The 23,179-nt window shown below is 42.4% G+C and overlaps 3 protein-coding genes across 9 annotated transcripts in view; 1 reads left to right on the forward strand and 2 right to left on the reverse strand.

The window, feature by feature from the left end:
* Nucleotides 1-42: 42 nt before the first annotated feature.
* On the reverse strand, nt 43-5,741 carry yy1a (YY1 transcription factor a). The gene is made up of 5 exons (XM_028996393.1): nt 5,094-5,741; nt 3,262-3,424; nt 3,125-3,185; nt 2,663-2,821; nt 43-1,070 (listed from the first exon to the last, which is right to left on the reverse strand). The coding sequence occupies exons 1-5, from the start codon at nt 5,602-5,604 to the stop codon at nt 888-890; spliced, it is 1,077 nt and encodes a 358-aa protein (XP_028852226.1). The 5' UTR covers nt 5,605-5,741; the 3' UTR covers nt 43-887.
* An 810-nt stretch (nt 5,742-6,551) lies between these two features.
* On the forward strand, nt 6,552-11,307 carry degs2 (delta(4)-desaturase, sphingolipid 2). Its single transcript, XM_028996405.1, has 3 exons — nt 6,552-6,748; nt 9,070-9,812; nt 10,554-11,307. Exons 1-3 carry the CDS (start codon nt 6,667-6,669, stop codon nt 10,695-10,697), a joined length of 969 nt encoding a protein of 322 aa, XP_028852238.1. The 5' UTR covers nt 6,552-6,666; the 3' UTR covers nt 10,698-11,307.
* Nucleotides 11,308-11,573: 266 nt separating this feature from the next.
* Nucleotides 11,574-23,179, reverse strand: part of evla (Enah/Vasp-like a) — a 29,834-nt gene continuing 18,228 nt past the window's right edge. For 5 of the 7 annotated variants that reach the window (XM_028996323.1, XM_028996340.1, XM_028996315.1 and 2 more), the window contains 11 exons: nt 18,188-18,245; nt 17,561-17,613; nt 15,782-16,735; nt 14,646-14,881; nt 14,320-14,438; nt 14,108-14,153; nt 13,930-13,960; nt 13,261-13,321; nt 12,759-12,816; nt 12,591-12,648; nt 11,574-12,384 (listed from right to left, as the gene is read on the reverse strand). In XM_028996323.1, the coding sequence (XP_028852156.1) occupies nt 12,347-12,384; nt 12,591-12,648; nt 12,759-12,816; nt 13,261-13,321; nt 13,930-13,960; nt 14,108-14,153; nt 14,320-14,438; nt 14,646-14,881; nt 15,782-16,735; nt 17,561-17,613; nt 18,188-18,245 (1,712 nt within the window). In that variant the 3' untranslated portion in view covers nt 11,574-12,346. Of the gene's footprint in view, nt 12,385-12,590; nt 12,649-12,758; nt 12,817-13,260; nt 13,322-13,929; nt 13,961-14,107; nt 14,154-14,319; nt 14,439-14,645; nt 14,882-15,781; nt 16,736-17,560; nt 17,614-18,187; nt 18,246-22,628; nt 22,930-23,179 lie in introns of those variants that run through there. The other 2 variants (XM_028996332.1, XM_028996349.1) reach the window with 2 other exon arrangements.

The following is a 23,179-nucleotide window of genomic DNA, read 5'->3' on the forward strand; positions in this document are numbered from 1 at the left end:
ATGCAGTCAGTACAATTGTGTATAAGAAACAAACATGGTAAGTGCTGAAACCAGGGACCTTAAGTTTATTATTGGCCACTTCCGAAAAGGGTTGTTAATATTAGAGAGGATTAACCAATATACAAATAAACTCTGACAACATTGACATGTGCCGTATAATAAAATTCAGTGATGAACATGAACTTTTTGCATCAAAATAACAAATATAAAACATTTTAATATGTTAAACACTACCTAATTCACATAGCTAATATCTACATGATTCAAAACAACTGTGTATTATAATTATACAAAAAGATATCCCTACAAACTATATTTATAATAATAATTATTATAATAATAACAACATCTCCAAAATCTCCAAACAAAAACAGCCAATATAAATTCCATTCTCTGGGTACTCACACATCTGCACACGCGCACACACACACACACACAAACTATACAACAGAACTTTTACGCCAAAATAAGTGTACAATATGCACACTTAGAGAACCAATTTTTAAAAGGCATTTCGTTCATCTGATGGGTTGAAATTAAACATGAATATTGAGGTTTTTTCTTTGGGCACTGCACTAGAAGAAGCCTGACAATAAATGCAGCTCCAACAGTTTCACATCTTCACAAGAAGAAACTTTCATAACCAGTTGGTTTTTAAAACCAGTCACATTTCCAGCCCCCCAAATAAACATCTTTCGAGGAGACTGACAGCAGGGAATCATCATCTAACAGTATTTGCTGTTCTCATCTCCACATATCAAAAAGTCTGTAATGCAATTTGCTCTTAGCTGTTTCTAGGAAGTTAAGTGTCTTTGCTCCGCCGCTGATCGCCAACAGGCAACGTCCAGCGAAACACCCTGATCTCTGCAGATGGACTGTAAGCTCATTCACTGGTTGTTTTTGGCTTTAGCATGTGTTAGGATGTGTGACTTCAGGTTGGTTGACTGAGCAAACTTCTTGTTGCAGCCATCAAATGGGCAAACATAGGGTCGGTCCCCAGTATGAATACGCACATGCGTCCTCAAGTTAAAGTCCAAAGAGAACCGCTTCCCACAGCCCTCAAACGTGCACTGCAGGACAAGACAAGAGCTTTTGTTAATTTAATAATTAATTACAATTAAATGTGACATTTGAACATTGTACAGCAAATTACACCCTTAAGAACTGATTGACAAAACTGGTAATGCTGCCTCTATGCAGAAAATAACTTATCTATAAAGGCTAGGGTTCTAAAGGCCACACTGAACTGTCACATTACAGGGGTCAGGGTTTGTTACATGGAGAATATGCAATGAATCAGCAAAGACCGGACAGTGTAATGCAGAACCAAAAGGTACAAGGTTCATTGTACAAAACCACAGAAATAGAGCAGACATTTATAGGGTTTGGAGCAGTTCTATTACTGTGTATTATCATAATGGTAACACTGGTGAAATGACAACCCATGTTTCTTGTATTACATAAACTGCACTCTGGGGCAATGTATTCATAAGCAAAGAACACTAATCATTGCATGTGTGGCTCTGCCTTGCTGCAAAAAAGCATGTTCCACAGAGGCGAATAAAGAAGCCAAAAATTGTACTGAAATATGGCTCCATTTAACAAAAGGTTTACAAATGCTAAAAAGGGTATTGTGTTGTATTTTGAGAAATACGCACAATTTCTATTCTGATGTTGCTCAGAAAATGTTAAAAGCTGTGATCTGTACCTGGTTGTGCTAATGAAACAGCTTGGACATAAAATGAAGGGGTAAAATGATCATACATTATGGTAATTGTAAAATGAGGAAATATGATTATGTAGTGCTTGGCTTCATTGTGAATATGCCACCCATCCAGGGGGTGACAAAAACTGATGTGTTTCTTAAAACTAGACGGTATTAATGTGTCTTAATGTGAACAGAACAAGTCCAGGGGGCAGTGGTGGCCTAGCGGTTAAGGAAGCGGCCTCGTAATCAGAAGGTTGCCGGTTCGAATCCCGATCCGCCAAGGTGCCACTGAGGTGCCACTGAGCAAAGCACCGTCCCCACACACTGCTCCCCGGGCGCTGGTCATGGCTGCCCACTGCTCACTCAGGGTGATGGGTTAAATGCAGAGGACAAATTTCACTGTGTGCACCGTGTGCTGTGCTGCTGTGTATCACATGTGACAATCACTTCACTTTATTATTATTTATTAAAAAAGCTGGTGCTGAACACCCGTGTGGATGCCTTGATTTGATTCAATGAGCAGAAAAACACCTGGTTAGGACATTCATGTGAACTCTCATCACTGATTTGTTTTGAAACATGATATGTAGAAAAATGAATGGGATGTATTGTGATGCATCAATAATCATAATTGAATCATGAGACCAGTGAAGGTTTACATCTTTACTACTAACAGTCATTTTAATAAATTTTTTTAATGTATTAATCCAAAGTCCTATGCCTTGAATTTGGCATTGCAACTAATAACAAAAATCCATGATCCTGAATAAATATTTTAGATTCTAAGCGTGCACCGTAATGAATAACTGTTTCTTTATTGGTTATTTAACTGAAATAGTAATCTTAATAATCAGTAGGTTGCAGTATTTGACATACTTACACGCCTAATTAAAAGTGCAATGTATTTAATCTCAAATCTAACAAACAACAACTTTTTCTGTTCTATGGACTCACCTGAAAAGGTTTCTCTCCGGTGTGAACAAGCTGGTGCCTCTTCAGCTTTGAGCTTTCCACAAATGCTTTTCCGCATTCTGCACACACGTGGACACGTGGCCCATGAGTGTGCAGGTGCTTCCGCATGGCAGAGTTGTCCCGGAACATTTTGCTGCAGCCCTAAACAGAAACACACAATCAGAAACTTGCAACCAACAAAACAAAGTAAACACATATAACCTGAACGCTTTTAATCTTGTAATCAGAGCTGGAGATGATCACAAAATGCTTATCATGTGTTAAGTCACTTAGCATAGAGATGCATGCCTGTCAGAGGCTACCAAGCGACAACTTGTACAGCTTCCAGTCTTCTCTCTGCCTCAATCAGCTTCTCAGTCACATTAAAAACTGCATTTCTGTGTTTCATAGCTTAGATTAATTTAATGTGTGTGCTTATGGTAACATGATATTAAATACACACACCTTGTGTGGGCACGCTATCGTCCTGGGAGTGTCATCTTCTTTAATCTTCCGGGGCTTCATCCTGTGCAAAATCAGGTGCTCAGTGAATGATATTTGTGAATGTACATAGTATAAAGTCGGGTCAACTTCCAGCCCACCTGGCAAACTCTGCCAGTTGTTTGGGATCAGACAGGTCAATCCCTGGAATCCCACCAGGCGGGAGCTTCTTCCCAGTCATGTACTCAGAATAATCTGGCGGGGAATTCTCTCCAATGATCTGTTCCTCCACCACAGTCTCATGATCGATGTCCTTTTTATCATCTGGAAGCGAGAAGGTGGTGAGGTTAGGGTAAGACAGAGGTCGGTGCTGATCACAGTTAAACTCTTTCAGCTGCAAACAAATTCAGCCTTGCTCTTACTTTCGCTTCCTCTCTTGAAACTCTTTCACTATTTTCATAATCTATTATTATGTATATCTGTCTCAGACCATTTCTCTTTTAAGAAACAACCAGCAATCATGGCACCCAGCAACACACCAAACAGTGCACTTATGTTGCTTTAGGTGATAAGTTGCTTGGCAACAGTGGCTTGTTCATGAACAAGGCTTAGCTGGACTTGTTTGTACTTCTTGTATTAATTATGCAGCATGCAACACGAGAACAATTTGATTTAACAGTGAGTAACAGTAATGTGTCAGTCCTTTGCTTCAAATGTGCACCATAACATGATTTTGCCTTTTTGCAGTTACAAATTTAAGAAAGCACAATAGATATACAAAATCTTATTTTATGTACTATTTAGGTCACTGCACTCACTTGATCATTCAGGGGAAACAGGACCACTGGTTGCTTAATGCTTGTGTTCTTTAATTTAGTTTTAACAGGAAGCACCATCAATTTTTGTAGGCAGTGTGGCTAAAGTAATCGGGAATGAAAAGTTTAGCTGGTTATGACACACCAGGCTACCATTCTAAAGTGTCTCCACTGTTCAAAAACACATTTGTACTTGAACAGAAAAGGCCTCCTTCTTCTGCAGAGCCAAACATAAAACAACCACTGAAATCACTGCATTCACTCTACAATCTGCACAACTATTTTATACAATTTCTGAAGATCAATAAGAAATGCAGCAACAGAGCAGCATCACTGGGAAAAGCGGCAGGAAAAACCTGCAGATAATGATCAATGTCCGGTTTCATATAGCAGAATGACACGATTAACCAAACCAGAGAATCATTCAATAAATGATTCACACCCAGCAACGGCTTCCCGTCGTACTGGGGAAGATGGAGATGTTTGTCCACGAGGTGGCGCTGTCGCCAGCGCACACAGGGGTGAACGAAACGACTAAAACAACAAAAAAACTATAAAACTGGACAGCTAGAGGCCGCGTACTTATTAATAACATCAATTGTAATTGTATTGTAACCATTTTTGGTAGTTTTATGTGTGAAATGTTCATTTAGTTAATCTAATTTACAAGACCCGAAAATTAATACTTCTTTTATACAGCATTACTATAGTTATCATTACACCTAAACATGACATGTTAAAGTGCATTACTGGGCTAAATAATTGATAAAACCAGAGTAAAACACCACGGCCCCTGCCCTGCCTGTGTGTGTGTGTGTGTGTGAAAGTGCGCCACTCTGGCCTGTCTACTCAGCAGCAGCAGCAGCGGCGGCGCTACTCCACCGCACCGCCGCCATCTTCCCCGACCGAATCAGCGCCATGTTTTCGGGCCGCCATACTGGTCTGTGGGAATATGGCGGCGCCCTGCATCGCTTAAAAACATGGCTTCCCTTCAAAACAAAAACATTTCAATGGGGGCTGCACGCCCAAGCACATTTCGGGAGCCGAAAATCGGCCGCCCCGCAGCGAGAGAAGCGGCGCTGGTTGCGGAGGACAACGCCCGGGCCAGGCCGCGTTTGGCTGCACAGACAAAGAACGCGGCGCGAGAGAAGACGCTGCTTCTGCACATTCAGACTTACCCGAAGCCCACATCGTCACCGAAAACTCCCCCTCCAGGGTCTTTATCTGCACCTGTTTCTGCTCCCATTTCCTCCCGCCCGCCTCGGCCGAGGCCAGGAAGCTCTTTTTCCCAGATTTCTTCCCGCTCCCACCTCCCTTCTTCATGCGGCCCACAGAGCTCTTCCCCGCCACGGCCACCAGAGTCTGCTCGATAAACTCCTCTTCCGCAGCCGGGACGGGGACCGGGATCAGGATCTGGTCCTCGAAGTCGTCGTCCGTGCGCAGTTCCGAATCATCCCCGCCGACCACCTCCTCCCGGGTCTGGACAAGGATCACCTCCTGGTGGTGGTGCACATGATCCGGGTCGTCCGTGACCAGGGGCTGCAGCGCGATCAGGGGCTGGTGGTGCTCGTCGTCTCCCCCGACCACCGTGGTCTCGATGGTCTCCACCTCAATCTCGTGCAGCTCCACGATCTCCGCGGGCATCTCTGCGCCGTCGGTCTCGATGTACAGAGTCTCGCCCGACGCCATTTTGCGCTCTGAAATTACCTGCTGTGTTTCTGCTTCCCACCTACCCAACACATAAACACCTTCCGCCTGCTGCTGCTACCAACACAAACTCTACGCCGTCCGGCCCACTCCAACTCCCGTCGCCACTCCGCGCTGCTCACATGCTCTCGCGAGAACTCAGGGGCGCGCTAGAGCAACGTGATTTGACGAGCCGGATTAAACGACCACGATTACAGTATAACCAGTATCAACATTACTAATTTTATCTTCTTTGGAACATTTTGTGGCGTACATTTGTCTTCTTATTGCTCCACAGAAAGTTTTTCTTTATAGAACATGTACATTAGTAAATTAAAATTGAGTAGTGAATAAAAAGTGATTTAATAAATGTATTTCTATTAACTATGATTTTACATTTACCAGACGCCCTTATCCAGAGCGACTTACAAGCAGTAGTTACAGGGACAGTCCCCCTGGAACAACTTAGAGTTAAGTGTCTTGTACAGGGACACAATGGTAGTAAGTGGGATTTGAACCTGGGTCTTCTGGTTCATAGGCGAGTGTGTTACCCACTAGGCTACTATTAAATATCGTGATAATATTACCCCGAGATTACATCTAATGATGCTCGAGACAGCTAAATCATAATTAACCGAAATTGGTTGTATAAATGACAAAAGTAGTTGACGTGAGTATATTTTTACATTTCCCTTGTGGCGCACCATCTTCTGGACATCTTGCGCAATATTCCCTCAATACCCAACCCACCCTTCCCTTCAATGAGTTCAAAAAGGAGTTCACCAGCCACTTCCGTGATTCAGGCGAGTTAAATATTACAAACGATATCTATGAATATTAATGTTGCATTGACAGGCTTCACTACTAGATGTATAAAATATACAAAATACATTTACATTTATTGCATTTGGCAGACGCCCTTATCCAGAGCGACTTACAACGTGATTTGCCCGGTTTGGGAGGGGCTCTCGGTCGCACCTTCTCTGTCACCTGCGCGCAGGAGGGCGTGGCCGCGGCGGCTGCGTGTAGCCGCACTTTCACGCAGTAGTGCAGCAGCCTGTGATCATGGGAAAGCGGGCCGGCCGCGTGGATTTCGAGTGGGTCTACACCGAACAACCGCACACCTGGCGGAGAAAAGAAATATTAGGTAGGAATGATGCACACGGGTTAAACCTGGCAGCCTGCGTATGAACGGACACTTCTGATTCGTCGTTAAAAATTCATATTCAGGACCGTTTTTTTATTCAGTTCATCAGCAAATCAGGTGTTTTTTATTATTTCTTTTATTTCATATTTTTTACTAGGGTGAAGCGCACCTGTTACGCGTGGGCAAGGCTGTAGGTCCTGTGGAAAGATTCGTTTCCATTGCGCAACTTTACCACAGTCGGTAAAAGTGACTGTAAAGTTTCAGGGGATTTATAGAACCGGCTCCGTGGGCTCTGACGACCGAGTCGCATGATCTCCGTCATGGGACTGTTTTACTGTCCTTTAGTAACGACAGTTTCGGAGGGTCTCGTGCTTCGTGGGTAGTTATGGGAACACTTTTTGTTTGGGATGTAAGCCGATCCCAGCTTCAGACAGTAATTTCTTGTAGAACAATGTCAGTGTTATCCAGGTGCTGTTGACAAAGCCAGTGGGTTTGTTTTGTAATGAGACACAGTTCCCTGTCAGTGACACACTGTCATGGTGTCATTAGTGTGTGACATGGCATAGAAACACTTCAGACTAACATTATACTCTCCACATAGCACTTGTTTTATGGACAAAACCATCCTTCTCAGCAGCCACACTATTCAATTTGCAATTACGTAAATGTTGTGGTCTGCACTGCTGTGTATTTTTTATATGTTGCATTTACTTACTTATTAAGGTGGGGTTCCTCTTAATTTCTTCCTCTCTTTGCTAAGAGACATTTATCCTGCATCTGCATCTGAATCATTTCACTGATGCTTAGGAAAATTTGTAAAGATGGACTGTAAACTGCACTGGTGCATTGTTTAGATTATATTGTTAGATACATATGTGACATTTACAGCTTTACTGTATGTTAAATCAGATCATCTTTATTGTGTCCAGTATAAAACTATTCTGTAGTATATATATATATACACACACACACACACACACACACACACACACACACATAGTATGTATGTATGTATGTATGTAAAACTAGAATACAAAATCAATAAAGTGTGCAATAAAACTGTATGCAAAAGGTGTTCAGAGTTCACAGTTTAGCGGTCTGGTGACCTGGTAGAAGAAATAGTATGATAGTTTGGTGGTCTGGGACCACATTCTACTATCTGCCCAACTGTAGCAGCAGTTAATGAATTTGGTGACTTGTGTCTGCACTGATTTTACTTGCTTTCCTCATATTCAAATGATGAAATACTTAATCAAGGAATCCTCAGGGGAAATTCCTGGTATTTGCCCTTCCATGAACGCACAGGTTGAGGTGTGATGCTTAGTACCCTGTGCTTCTTAAATATTAAACACCTCTGTTTTTTATGGTCAATGTAACGCGGAATGCCTGAATGCAGGGGCATTTCCAGCATGCTATATGGTCTTGTGTCATGAATTCCTTGTACTTGAAGAATGAAAACACCCCTTAACATTTAATACTACCTAAAGTGGGAGTGACAGCTTTCCAGCAAAGAATCAGTGCAGCATATAAGAATTTTGTGTACAAAATTGTTTTGTCACAAATTCTATGATAAGATTCATCAACAACAACGTCAAATGCTTTGTAAATATATTTGCACTAGAGGTCAGTCTGCTGGAAGGATTTCTTACTCTGCAAAAGCCTATATGTCTTGGTGAGATAGGTGAGATATTATAGCAACTTCGTTAATTAAGTTAGTCCTGCTAATAAGCCGCTGAAGCTGTGTTTGCATATTTAGCTGACACGTCTATGTTGCTATGGTGCCATCTTGTGTGCTTTACCTCCTGGAAAGCTCTTTGGGCCACCAAAAAAGCAGAGCAGGTGCATGTGATAGAAGGGTGGCTGGGCCATGGACACTTCTGCTAAATTGAGCAGTATATACAGATTCTGATGTGGCAACACTGTGACAAATGCGATGAGGGCCATTCAAACTATGACAGCTGAGACAGGGCCTTTTGGTATCAAAACAGTTCCAATTACCATATTTCAACTTGAAATTGAATGAACTCAAATGTGAGTGTTTAATTTAACAGAATTCCCTAGACAAATATTTAAATACTTTACATCAGGGTGCCATGCAAATAAGGGTAGATTTGCATGAACTGTAGCCTGTTGACGTGACCAACCAGGTCTGATATAGGCACAAAATTTTGTTTTAGTTAAATTTAATTTAGACAAATTTTACATTTGATTATAATTAATTACTTTTTAATGAAAAAAGTAATTACTGTTTTTTTCAAAGCATCTCACAATTTGTTCAAGATTTCAATGTAATATTAATTTATTTTTCAATTTTTCTACAGCAAAATATCCACAGATCAAGTCTTTAATGGGCCATGACCCTCAGCTGAAGTGGGTGGTGTCAGGCATGGTTCTCACACAGTTGCTGGCATGCTACCTGGTGCAAGACCTCCAGTGGAAGTGGGTGTTTTTTTGGGCGTATGGCTTTGGAGGCTGCATCAACCACTCACTCACACTCGCCATCCATGACATCTCTCACAACGTGGCCTTTGGCAACAAGCAGGCACGCTGGAACCGCTGGTTTGCTATGTTTGCCAATCTGCCCATTGGACTGCCCTACTCAGCTTCCTTCAAAAAGTACCACATTGACCACCACCGCTACCTAGGGGGTGATCAGTTGGATGTAGACATTCCCACCGACCTGGAGGGTTGGTTCTTCTGCACACCATCCCGGAAGGTTGTGTGGCTTATCCTACAACCCTTTTTCTATGCTTTGAGACCTTTAGTTGTCAACCCCAAACCTGTAACCCGACTGGAGATTCAGAATGCAGCTGTGCAGTTTGTTGTTGACGCCATCATCTACTACCTCTGGGGACTGAAGCCCATTGTCTATCTAATTGCTGGCTCCATCCTCTGCATGGGCCTACACCCCATCTCAGGACATTTCATTGCAGAACATTACATGTTCATCAAAGGTTATGAGACATATTCATACTATGGCTTTCTGAACTATATAACATTTAATGTGGGGTACCACATGGAACACCATGACTTTCCCAGCATCCCTGGCAGTAGACTACCTCTGGTAAGAGACCCTCATGTAGAAAAACAGCCTGTTTATTTAAAGCTAATTCTAAAAAAAAAAGTATTAGTATTGTGTTGAATTATTCTGAAAGTAAATTCTGAAGTGATGACAAGGTAGTAGTAGTAGTAATGGCTGTTGGTGAACAGTAATTTATTTGAGTGTTTCATCCCAAAATGTTTTAGAAAATGAATGCAATCTCATCAGCCTGGTTAACTTTGCAACAATGCAGCTCAGGCACATGGCGTAACCCATTTTAATCATTTTTAATCATTGGGACACACCCTGTTCCTTTTTTTGTTTCTGTATCAGCGACTTGAGATAAAAGTGATGAAGAGGACCGATACTCAGCCCTGTTTGTGCACCTTGTCAGACTAGTTCAGAACCCCTAGGACTCCTGACCAATGGAGGGGGAGGGAAGTCACAGCGATGGTGTTGTGATGGCAAATATTGATTGAAAGCATACACCTAGTAACACATTGACACGGAGTGCATTCGATGTAGAAAAAGGGACATTTTCTCTCTCAACATCATTGAGATCAGTGAGAGGAGTGAACTCAATTCAGTTTATACACTAAATTAAATGAACAGCCCAGTCTTTACAGCTTTTGGACCTTGACACTTCCGCATTATACTGTGAGGAAGTCACCATTAGCTTAGTCAGTCATTATGTGAGCTTTTGATATCACAGCATTTGGGATATCTAATCTGTTCATGTTACATTTTTTTGGTTTTTGTTCCCAGGTGAAGAAGATTGCAGCAGAGTACTACGACAATCTGCCACAGCACACATCTTGGGTTCGGGTTTTGTGGGACTTTGTATTTGATGACAACATTGGGCCTTACTCCAGAATCAAACGGCAATACAAGTTAGCCAAACAGGAATAAACACATATTTCAGCATTACAAACAACTGCTCTTTTATATATACAGTATATACACAGGCCAAATATTGCATGTAGTGGTTACCATCTTCACCACTGGCGCAACAGGAAAAGTATAGCACACTGAAGAGTTATGATTCAGGTTTAGTAACCACAGAGATGAACCACAAACATAAGGGAGCATTATTGGATACATGCTGATTTGGTAATAACCTTAATGAAACAAGACTACAGAGCCCTACTTATGAATATCTCAGGCCAAGTCAATTTCACATAATCACAGGATTATTTTTTTACAGGGATGTAGAAAACTGCTGAGGGAAAAAAAAAAGTTGGAATCGATTTGGTCCGTTGAAGCTGTTTACTATATCTTACTGTTTAATCAGATGTTTATTTCCAGAAACATCTGATTTTATTTATGAATACCATAAATAAGTGTTTAATGTCAAACTGATTCTATTGTCACATTTGAATGTTTATTTATTTAATAGTCTATGTGTTGTGCATATAGGCTGGGCTAAATGAATTATTAAAAAAGGCTTGACTGCCCAGATATATTGTATTAATTGTGATTAAAATGTAAATCTGTTGGTTTTAAATACTTTGATTATATATGGAGGGATTTTTTTTTAATTAAACAGATATAACTCCAGCCCCTTTCCAATTACATTGAAATTTAAATGTTGTCACCCTGGTCTACCCACATGGCCATAAAAAAATAATTTCTCTGATCAAGGATTAAGTGTGCTCAGGTGAGTATAGCAGCAGTGCATCGTGGGGCTTGGTTCCCTGATCTGAACACTCTTCAACCAGGCTATCAACCACTGATTGCACTGGTTATATTTACCTTCAGAAGGGAAACGGTTAAAACAGCATAAAATCATTTGACACAGTGTTGACAAATTTATTTAAAAGCTTTTATCAACAGTTTCATAACAAATAATAACTTCATGAAAGGAAAGGCCCAATAGTTGACAAAATCTTGACAGCCAGTTTCTCTTCTCAGCAGTCACAGGAGAAAGACAGGTTCATACAGGTACATCTGAAGACTATTGAAGAGCAACCACAATTCAAGTGCAAACTCTAAATCCAAATCTCCAGTGATCTCATGCGTCTTCTGGCAAAATCAAATAAAAACCCTTTAAATCTCACAATGCCTGGTAAGCACCTCTTGTGCCATATGTGCTTATCAAAAACTGAAGATTAAAGAAATATAAAATACAAAAGGCTGACATGAATGGCGTGCAACGTCTTGTTGCAGTGTCTTTATATATATATATAGACATAAAATAATTAGAACAGTAATAACCAACAAAAATTATAAAATAAAAAATAGTTTTGCCAAGTAATTCCATATACATTTTTCTCTGTAAGACTCAATGGATAAATGGCAGCAGGCTGTTCATTGGGCTCTCAGTCTCTCAATACAGGAAAATAGAAAATTCAGTGTTACAGTCAACCATCCATTCATCCACTGACTTGCAACATTTCTGTCTCTCTCTGCTCTTTTTTGCCACAACACATTCACATGTCATGGCAGTGTCTCCATGTCATGACAGAAATGCTGTGAGGACATTCAGCTACAGCTTGGCCATCCTTCGCTCCCCTGTTGCCCCCGGCAACTGCCTGCTGCTGTAGTTTGTCCCAGAGGGACTATGTTGTGCTCATACGGTTCACCTCTCTTCTAATGGCTGAAAAAGAACACAAAATGGTGATGGCCAATAAGAACTCTTGGCTTTAATATGCAAAATAGATATTTTACTAACACATAGTAATAATATAATTACTCTGTTCCCCTGCCCTAAAACAACCATAATTCTTAGTAGCATGATAAAGTGACTGGTGTCTGCTAAACCTACACATTTGTATAATGTGTAACTGGTTCTGCACGACTTACCATCAATGATCTCATCTTTCACCTTATGCAGCTCCCGTACCACTTCCTCCAAGATTTCCTTTGAGAGACACGGAAGTGTCACACAATGAAATCTCAGCATTTCACTCAGTGTGACTGAAATGGATACGATGTTTGGTCACAGAACAGGAACTGGAGCGAGCGGCTTACCTGCTTCATTCGGTCAAAGTCTATCTCCCCATCAATGGTACCACCAGTCGGTTTACTTCTGAAGAGGTGAGATAAGAGGTCAAAGTAAAATACCAAAGTTAACTAGCAGCTAGCAATTTGGTCCAAAATGGAATTTAAAAAGAAAGAAAAGCTGCTAATGGCTGTTATCTTGGTCATCAGACAGTTCAAACAGAACCAAGGCCTCATATGTAATTATAAGTAACCATGCAGGCACTGCTCCATTAAGGTGGTTCAGCAGCCTCATGTCTGTCATTCTGTGCATTTATTTATTTATTAGAGTGTTTTGTCTACATTCAGTTAATTTCTCTCATGACAAATCCTTTTTCATACTGAAATTATTTCATTTTCATCGAGATTGTTAACACCCACTATCATTTTTACACATGCTTTAACAAAATCATAAGATTTTCATGATTTTTTGTTTCCAGTGGTGTGTATGGATGGGTAGGGGTATGATGTATTGGTGCTGGTAGTCACCCACTTTGACATGACCGTTGACTTTTCTGTGGAATTTGCCCGGTCCCATGGCTTCTTCACAGGGTCTGAGGAAGGAAAATTGCCCCATCACAGACAGGCTGACAAATTAACAACACCAAATTAACAACACCATGAGCCAAGCTCATCTTTACAAACCTAGTGACCTCATGTTAGACACAATATTATGAACTGCTCCAAAAATTAAGGGAATACAAAAAAATTACATCCTAGATCTAAATTAATGAAATATTCTTATTAAATACTAGATGGAAATCAAATTGCCAAACTGCGTTGTGTGGCTTGTAGACCCCGTCTCATGCTATCTCTACAGTGAAAGCACTGCCAGCATTCAATAGTGACCAAAACATCATAGGTTTTCAGCAAAAAGCACAGGAACTGAGAAGTGGTCTGTAGTCATCACCTGCAGAACCACTCCTTGCCTATAATTTCCACCTGTTGTCTATTCCATTTGCACAATGGCATGTGAAATTGATTGTCAATCAGTGTTGCTTCCTAAGTGGACAGTTTTATTTCACAGAAGTCTGATTGACTTGAAGTTATATAGTGTGTTACTTAAGTGTCCCCTTTATTTTACTGAGCAGTGTGTGAAGACATTCTGCATAAAACATTTTATTTACAATAGTACTGCCTAAACAGGGTTTGTGGTCCTCACCTCGTGTGATGGGTGAGCCATCTGCTTCTTCCTGCAAATAGAAAACAGGAACAATGACAATTGCTGCAACAATGTTATTAACTATTGTCACATTTTCTTTCTCATTTTTTCTGCAAATAATTATTTACACAGACAGTTCGGTAATGGCATGAACACACACACACATACACACACAGACCTTTTGTCCATCATCTTTCTCATCAGGTTTCTCTGAGGCTTTCCTTCTGTGTGGGGTGAACCAAAACGTGTCATACAAGTGCATATAAACAGGCTGTAAGTTCATTTTTATACAAATATGCAGTGTAGTTGATCACTGAATATTATCTGTACAATGTGTACGTTGAAAAGAAAATGAATGCATCATAGATAGAATGTTGTGGTTAATCAGACCTTCGTGCCAACAGGGCATTCATCTCCTGCATGAGCCCCTCGCCACTGCCTCCACTTCCGCCACTAGAGCGACTGGCATCATTCTTACCAATGGCTCCTGCCGAGGAGTTCTCCTCAGGCTTTTTCAAAAAAGAAAAGTATTAGAAATAAACATCACAGCACTGATGCCTAATTGTTGTTAGGTGCAAATAAACATCCTCTTAAATTAAACAGCAAAGACAAGTATCTGCAGAAGCTTTATGAACAAAGGCTGGTGCGATTTTATGCAACATTAAAAATAACATCAGAAACCCGAAGTGATGCAATGAAGTGACCAGAAAACACACCCTTTGCACCTTCCGCAGCTTAGCTCCAGCGAGGGCCGCAGCCAGCCCTGACTGCCCACCCGCTGCTCCAGGGGCTGACAGTGGAGGGGGTGTGTGCGGTGGTCCTATGCTGGGAGGAGGGGGTCCAGGTGGGGGTGGCGGAGCAGGGGGTCCACTCATGAGCACAGACGGGGGGTTGACCGGGCCAGCCGCTGTCGACGCATGCATGGAAGGGTGCCCTGGTGGGAGGGGTGGACCTGTGGAAAAAATAAATAGATATATAGCTTCTGCACATTCCAAGGGTGTCAGATGATCTTAGCCATCTCGTTGGCCATGAGCTAGCTCTGATGCTAGCTTAGCTGCTATGATTTCACAGGTTAGCTCATATTAGTTGTCACACTGTCTTCTAAGAAATGTGAAGAATGTGTGAAATGAATGTGGTATGTGTGCGAATTATTTAAAAACATAAAATAAAATATTTAACTCATTCAAACACCAAATTCAAATATGAAAAGCTGAGTAAAAAGTATGTGTAGATGTGGGAAACTGAGGTACTTTGTGGTTAAAGCACAGTTAGAGCGACACAATGTTCTCAACTCGGAAATCTGATCCAGCGGCCTAAAGCAGCCGGGATCCGCAGGATTCCCTTTATAGCACCAAGCTGCCGGTCAAGCCGGCTTGTCAGCAGTTTCAGAACAGGCTTGTCATGCTGGTTTCAGGCATGTAGGCTTGTGGGCTGTCACTCAACAGCATGATTTTACATTTACAGCATTTATCGGACGCCCTTAACCAGAGCGACTTACAATCAGTATTTACAGAGACAGTCCAACCTGGAGCAACTTAGGGTTAAGTGTCTTGCTCAGGGACACAATGGTAGTAAGTGGGATTTGAACCTGTGTCTTTTGGTTCATAGGCGAGCGTTTTACCCACTAGGCTACTACCAACCTAAGCCTTAGGTAGTAGCCTAAGCATGATCTGCATCACACCTGTGTGTGAAGGAGTGTGAATACACACACACATATTTTTTATTTCCTTTTAAGTTCATTGTTTTATGGTGATTTGGGTAGATATTGTCAGTCCTGCTGATCTTTACTGGTCCACAAACACACATAAATCATACAGACCACTGCCCTTCTGTGAAATCCTGGTGTACTTACTCATAACAGGCGGAGAAACCTGAATGACAGGAGAGGGGGCCGTCTTGGGCAAGCCCCCCTCAGGGAGGGTGGAGTAAGAGGGAGTATGGGTGGCACCAAAATTTGGCACCAGCTGGCATGGATGCTGTTGCTGCAGTGTCTGCTGTTGCTGCTGGAGGGAGGAAGGGGAGGGGAATAGGGGTGGGTGGGTGTGTATCTGAGCAGCCTGGCCAATTACCTCACAACAAGTGGGGTGTGGGAGGTTGGGGCCCAGTTGAACTTGATGCTGAATAGGCTGGGCTTGGTAATGTTGAGTTTGTGGTTGCTGAGTATGTGGGTGGTGCTGAAGGGAAAAGTATTCCTCAGGCTGGCCATTGGCATGCTGCTTTGCCACCACGGGCTCAAGAGCTGAAGCTTTGCCACGCCCGCTGTTGAGTGAGGGCAAGGGCAGTGCCACAGGCAGAACTGGCTGTGGGCAAACCTGATTAATAGCCAGGCCCACAACTACTGGTGGAGATGCTGAGGAGGGTACTGGAGCAAACATGTGACTAGCTGATGAGGCAGACCAGGTGCTATGTTTCGTGGGCAGCACCTGGGGGTCTGACACCAGCTGGGGCAGACAGCGCAACATGGTTGGGGGGGACAGGGGAATCTGGCGGACCCTGCGCCCCTGCGTATTAACACCCTGCTGGATCGGAGAAAAAGCAGATGCCAGGGAGGTAGAGAGCTGAGACAGCTGCTGCTGGGCTTTCCTGTTCGGGGAGTCACAGGAGCAGCACGCCCCTCCCTCCCGTTCTTGGGAGGAGGCTGAGGAGGAAGAGGAGGAGGAACTGGGAGGAGAGGCCGAGGGGGGACCTTGCATATAGGATGGGGGTAGAGTGTTGGCTCTGTACTGGCGATAATCGGGTGTTGCGGCATTGGACTGGGTGGAAGATGAGGATGAGGGAGCAGACACTTTAAACTGAAGGGTTGATACTGAACACACACAGAGAAAGACGGAAACAGTTGGCACAAAAGAAATAAGAGAAAGTGAGAAATTATGAAATTAAGCGCATTAAAAAAATTTATGATAAGGAAGTTTGGAAGGTCAATCTAGCTTTAATTCAGTCAACCACAGTGCACCAATTTTCATTACTGGAGGAAAAAAAAATGATATGGTTCCTGGAAATGACTGCACTGAAACCAAACTGACCCCAAAACCTCAGACCAACAAACATACCATGAAAATAAGTGGAAGACAACATGACTAAAAAAAGAAAATGGCGACAGTGTGATGCTGAGTGCATGTATTCTAGGCCAGCCTTCAAACCAGAGCCCCTAAGGGCTGGCCTCATACATGAACGAGCAAGAGGAAAGAAAAGAAGAAGAGATGGAATTTGCGTGTGACTTATTCTAAAAATATAGCCTCCCCAGTTTTTCCCCTTCCCCACTGCATTTATTCATATATTGTTCATACAGGACTGAAAGTGAAGTCATTGTGAAACACTGGAGCACAGCACATGGTGACACAACGAAATGTGTCCTCTGCATTTAAGCCATTCCCCTTGATGAGCAGTGGGCAGCCATGACAGGCACCCATTGAGGGGGACAGTGCATGGGGACAGTGCTTTGCTCAGTGGCACCTCAGTGGCATCTTGGCGGATCGGGATTCAAACCAGCAAACTCCTGATTACGGGGCTGCTTCCTTAACTACTAGGCCACCACTGCCCTGACCTTAGACTGACTGGAGAATTTGTCAGGGTCCCAATATAATACCAACACAATCACTGTTCTGGGACTGCAGTGCTTCTCTGACCTTACCTGCAGATGCAGCTGCCCGCCGCTCCCTCTCCACATGATGTTCCATTGCTTGCCTGCAGCACAAACACATGAAAATTTTAAAAATCATACATGCATAAATATGGAGAACATTGTACAAACTACAGGCAATCAGAAAATCGCTTTTTAAACCCAAGTCCACAAGGCAGACATCAAATTTTGTTTGGACAAACATGCAAACATGCAAGGAACAGAAGCACAAAATCCCATGATTTCATTATAAATAACTAAACAAATAACAAATAATTAAGCAAATCAAATAATTTATTCATCCATCCACCATGTCAACAGAATGGATACTGTAATATGTTGTTGAACATACTACAAGGTTGTTGTTAAGTAAATGCACTGTGCAATGTACATCTGGTTACGTGATTTCACGCACACAGTTGCTGGAACTATGTAAATAAATGTGTTTTTTTTTCTGAAGAAGCAGTACCTATTTTAACCACTAGAGAACACTAAAGAACATCAGCTGTGGAAATCATAACCATAATCCTCATACAGGCACTAAAACATCAGTACCAATCTCTGCTCTTCAGGCCTCATATTCCAATTCCTAACCTGTGTGTGTGTGTGTGCATGTTCTCATGACTGAAAAGTTCTTACCTCCTCTGAGCCTCTGTGTCATCTGAGACTGGCCCATTCTGGCGAAGACCAGCTGGACCTGGAGCAGAGAACAGAATTTAATTAAATTTATTTCAGTTTCAAGCTAAACAAAACTGTTTTCAGTGCAGCACCATCCCACGATTAAATGCAGGTGCTCATGTGATCAGTTTGAACTCTCTAACAGCTCTTGCCAGCCTTTTTCAATTGATGTCTCCAGTGACAGACAGCAACATTTCCCATGTTGATATCTGTTCTTCACATCAACACCATGCGTGAAACAAATCCAGTACTCAGATTACTGTCGTAAGTAATCCACCACTCACACACTTTTTCTGGCACTGGAGGTCAGACTTATTTAGTAACCTCTTCACATACAGCTGCAGCAGCTCAACATTGATAACTTGTTTATCTAGCCTGGACCCGTCTGTCGCATCACACAATGTTTCATGTCTGCACTGACCTCAAACACATACAAATGGCAGATAATATGATTCACACAAGTAAATATATGCAATAATGCACACATGAAGTCTCACACACATGCACACTTTCTCATGAATACAAACTGGTAAAAGGTTGAAAAAAATTCAATGCTAAACAGGAGAGCACTTGAAAAGGCAGATGTCTGTGAAGTCATCCAGGTGAAATTGTCTGAAAGTTGAGTCATGGCAACTGGACTTTCTTTAATGTAGAGACATTTCATTCTGCATCCACAGAACTTTGTCAATCTGAGGGAAGTTGGCTTGTGCCCACAAATTTATCCTCCAGGTTGGTTTCACCTCACTCCTTAGCGGGCCGTTAAATGTGGCCAACCTGGTGGACCTGTGAATTGGGCCTGATTTTCCTCTAAATGGAGGAAAGGGCAGAGATATAGGTTGGACATAAGTTGTGTCTGAAGCCTCCACCTCTGTTGAGTGAGGGTTCATTGATTTGCACATGCAAAGCTTCCCTCACTCCTCTCTCAAGCCACCTATCTTCTCTGTCCAATATTTTAACATTTTCATCCTAAAATGAGTGTCCTTTGTCCTTAAGGTGAAGGTAAACAGCTGATTCTGGCCCTGAGGTGTTACTCCTTCTGTGCTGGGCCATCCTCCTGTGTAGCAGCTGTTTGGTTTCCCCAATGTACAGCTCAGAGCACTCTTAACTGCACTGGACAGCATACACTACATTGCTCTTCTTCTGTTTTGGTATCCAGTCTTTGGAATGGACGTGCCTCTGTCTCAGTGTGTTCACAGGATTGAAGTGGACAGGTATGTGGTGTTTCCCAAAAATCCTTTTCAGGACACACTAGCCATATTTGGAATGACCAGGTTCTTCCGTTGGCCCTGGGATTCAGGTTGTTCTGTGGTCCTTTTCTTGAAGGAGGATCCTGCTTTGTTAAAGGCCCACTTAGGCCCACTAAAGGCCCCACTTGGGGCCCATAGGTTTTAAGGGCTGTCTTCAGATGCCTGTCTTCCTTAGTTCTGGCTTCTGTGGTGGTGGGAATGTTCTCTGCTCTATGGTACAGTGTCCTGCTTAACAATAGATAGATACTGGTCATTGTGGGTGGGTTTTCTGTAAACTTCTATGTTCAGCTTTCTATCAGTCCCAACAATAACTGCACAGTCCAGGAAGGCCAGCCGGTTATTGTATGTTTTGTGTCCACAGAGTGATCTGTGAAGGCCTGTACTTCCTGGCTCTTGATCTTCACCCAGGTGTCATCCACATACCTGAACCAGTGGGTTGGTGTCATCCCTGGGAAGAAGTTGAGTGATTTCTCCTCCACTTCTTCTAGGTACAGGTTGGCAACAATACACAGGTTAGCCCATGGCACAGCCATATCTCTGTCTGTAGAAGTTGCCCTTGTATTGAAATAAGTTGTGCTCAAGCACAAGTCCAGGAGCAGGCAGGTTTGGTCTGGGTTGAGGTAGCTTCTGGTGGTGAGGGCGCTGTCTTCTTCCAGTCTTCTTCTTAGAGCTGTTAAGGCTGCGGTGGTGGGGATGCTGGTGAAGAGCGATGTGACATCAAAGGATACCATAGTTTTATCTGTATCCGGTTTCTGCTCCCTGACCTTGGAGGCAAACTCCTGAATTGTGGATGTGATGGTCTGTGTGTCCATCCAAAGGTGCCAGAATTGTGCCCAGGTGTCTAGCAATGTTATACGTGACTGAGATAATGCTGCTGACAATGGGTCTGAGTGGGGTTCCTTCCTTGTGTTTCTTGGGGAGTCCATAAAGGCAGGGGTTGGATAAAGGTGGTAATAGGTTACCCTGTCGATGGCAGAGCTCGTAGGAATACAGATGAACTCAAGGTGAGACTTAAGCTGGGTTTTACGTGCATTTGTGTTGTGTCACATGATTTTAAACATTTCTCAAGAAACAAGCAGTTAAATCCTAAACCTGTGATTAAACTCTTATACCTCTTTTCAGGGAAATTAGTTATATTTTTACATTTTAACAAATATATTTATCTATATACATATTTAAATATATATATAACAATTCTACTCACTGTTGATCAGAAATGTTCCCATCTACCGTCACCATTACATCTCTTGACATTCTTTGTTCAGCTGGTCCTAGTGACATATTTTCCTTTGATTAACCTGCTTATCTTTAATCCCGCTAATATACACTACACTCCCCTCCCTCACTCACTATCTCTGACTGCTAATCCTAATCAGGGTCAAGGCTGCTGGAGCCATCACACTCCCACAGGACACACACATCCCAATCATTCACACACACTTATGGCCAATTTAAAGGTCAATTAGTGTTTGGATGGCGGAAGGAATTGGAATGGCCAATTAAATAAATTCAAGGAAGTTTAAAGTGTAAACTTGACCATTTTAACACTAGATTTGGTCATCTGGTGCAATTGAACATAAGAGGTCATATACTCTGACCTCTCTATCATGACACAGTTGCCTGTAGTGCACCTAGCATCCTGCTCTGGCTAGTCAAACAAATAAGATTAAAAAATATATATCCCATGCCACACAAGAACACCCTCTGCTCTATTTTTTAAGGGAAAAACTGGCTGTGATAACTGTGCATTAATAAATTTCACAACCAAGTGACCATTCAAAAGCAAAGTGCTCCAGTCACATGTGTCACTACATAAATATTCAAATATTTCTAATATGAAATGCTATGCCATTTTGCGTATGTTATTACTATTGATGTATTATTTTTACTTCAAGAAAACTACAAGTGAAACCACACCTGCTAAAGCCTACTGAAGTGCAGGTGAGATTTTAATGTTTCTCCTCTCTCATCACATGACTACGAGCACAGGCACTGCATGTCTCAGCATCAAAATACCAGCCAATAAACAAGAGTATGTGCGGTAACACTAGAGCATTTCTGGGTGTTATTTCCATTTGGGGATTGCTCCATAAGGCTTCATGATGCAGATACTTGACCAGCATTCACATACAAAACAATCAAGGTTATTTTAAAGCAACATTTGCATAGTACTCATTAAAACTAAATTGAAGAGTGTTATTATTAAATGAGTACCTTATTGCATTGTCTCTTTAGAAGTTAAGTGCACATCAGTAAACAGGCATAAATCCCCCTCACTGCTGCCCCATGCAGTAGCAGACAGAATTTTCAATAACCAATTGGGTTTTAGAAGAAGGGGCTGATGGGTCCTTAGGTCTCACAACTTCATTCCAGTGAACAGGCTGTGTTTTGCTTGGCATAATGCAAAAAGCCAGACAGCAACCCAAAAACCTGAATGGCCTACAGCCTGTGGAGGACACAGTAACAAATGCTGCAAATGTGTTCCCGCCAAAACACAAGGAGCATTTTTGGAACCAGGTCCTTGATGAAGCTGGTTTTTGGAGTTACAGCCAATTAGTGAGTTTTCTTCATGATCCAGAACATCTAGACATCTGCCTGAAGCTACGGCCAAGTAACAAGGCAGGTCTGGCCCCACCTGTGAGAAAGAACAGTCTGCCATCATGCCAGTAAATCGCTGCCATATTTGTTTACAATGACGATTAGGCACAACAGCCGTGGCCTGCAATCAATGTTACATGCCGCTTCACCAGAGTCTTTCTGACAAGGAGTAATGGATTTTCTGTGTAACAATGAAAATAGTACAAGCCAAACCCAGGCTCTGCATTTCTCACTCTAACATCTGCTTAGTAATGCAAAAGAATAATGACAAATGCCTCTATCTCTCCAGTCTATCATCCGCATTTAAAACTCCAGCAATTGTGCCAACACGCACTTGCATAATATTTTTAGTGGCTGGAGAGAAATACATGTGATGTCATGATGCACATGACTGAGATAACGTCTATCAGTACATCCACACACAAACCCACCCAGAAACAGACCAGAAAACAACTAAACCAGATTGTATTCAAGCACACATATTCACTACATCCAGACACAGAGCCGACTACATCAACACATCCACCGTGCTTCCAACTCTCAGCTTGTGTACTTACTGCTCAGTGTTATGACTGCAGAGCTGATCTTTCGAGCCGGGAAGAGCCCAGGACTTAACATTAGCCCCTTAGTGCTGTATCTTTTAAGAAAAAAAGTACTTTTGGTCAGGCAGGTGGGGCAGTCTGCCCCTGGGTGAGGTTCCAGGTGACAGACTCAGGTCAGCGGGAGGTGGACACAGCAGGCAGGTGTAAACCAGCGGTCCAGGAAAAGAGGACTTCTGGCCTGCATGCTGAAATCCCTACAATGTTTGCTTCAAGCGTTGCCACCCCAAAAAAAGCTCACCCCAGTTAGAGGCCATCAAAGACTGTGCGGCTCCGTAGATATTTTAGCTGCACCCTGAGCCAATAGGATGGCTTGAAAAGAAAGGGGGCTGTTACCGGACTCCTATCCAAAAAAACTTATAAGTAGCAGCAATCTGTAACCAGAGAGGCCAAGGGTTGAGTCTGACTGAACCTTAAGGTCCACTAGCATCCCATAGACGGTACGTAGAAGCTCCTGTGCTACCACACAAAACCTCTTCATTTAACCACATGATTCTCTTCTTACAGTA

The sequence above is a fragment of the Denticeps clupeoides genome, chromosome 1 (assembly GCF_900700375.1).
Source record: "Denticeps clupeoides chromosome 1, fDenClu1.1, whole genome shotgun sequence".
NCBI lineage: Eukaryota > Metazoa > Chordata > Actinopteri > Clupeiformes > Denticipitidae > Denticeps > Denticeps clupeoides.

Excerpts from the sequence above, each read along its gene's own strand:
- yy1a (XM_028996393.1), bottom strand. The coding sequence starts at position 5,604 with ATGGCGTCGGGCGAGACTCTGTACATCGAGACCGACGGCGCAGAGATG. Across the intron at positions 3,186-3,261 it reads CAACTGGCAGAGTTTGCCAG|GATGAAGCCCCGGAAGATTA; the intron begins GTGGGCTGGAAG and ends GATTTTGCACAG. Across the intron at positions 1,071-2,662 it reads CCGGAGAGAAACCTTTTCAG|TGCACGTTTGAGGGCTGTGG; the intron begins GTGAGTCCATAG and ends CTTGTCCTGCAG.
- degs2 (XM_028996405.1), top strand. The coding sequence starts at position 6,667 with ATGGGAAAGCGGGCCGGCCGCGTGGATTTCGAGTGGGTCTACACCGAA. Across the intron at positions 6,749-9,069 it reads GCGGAGAAAAGAAATATTAG|CAAAATATCCACAGATCAAG; the intron begins GTAGGAATGATG and ends ATTTTTCTACAG. Across the intron at positions 9,813-10,553 it reads CTGGCAGTAGACTACCTCTG|GTGAAGAAGATTGCAGCAGA; the intron begins GTAAGAGACCCT and ends TTTTGTTCCCAG.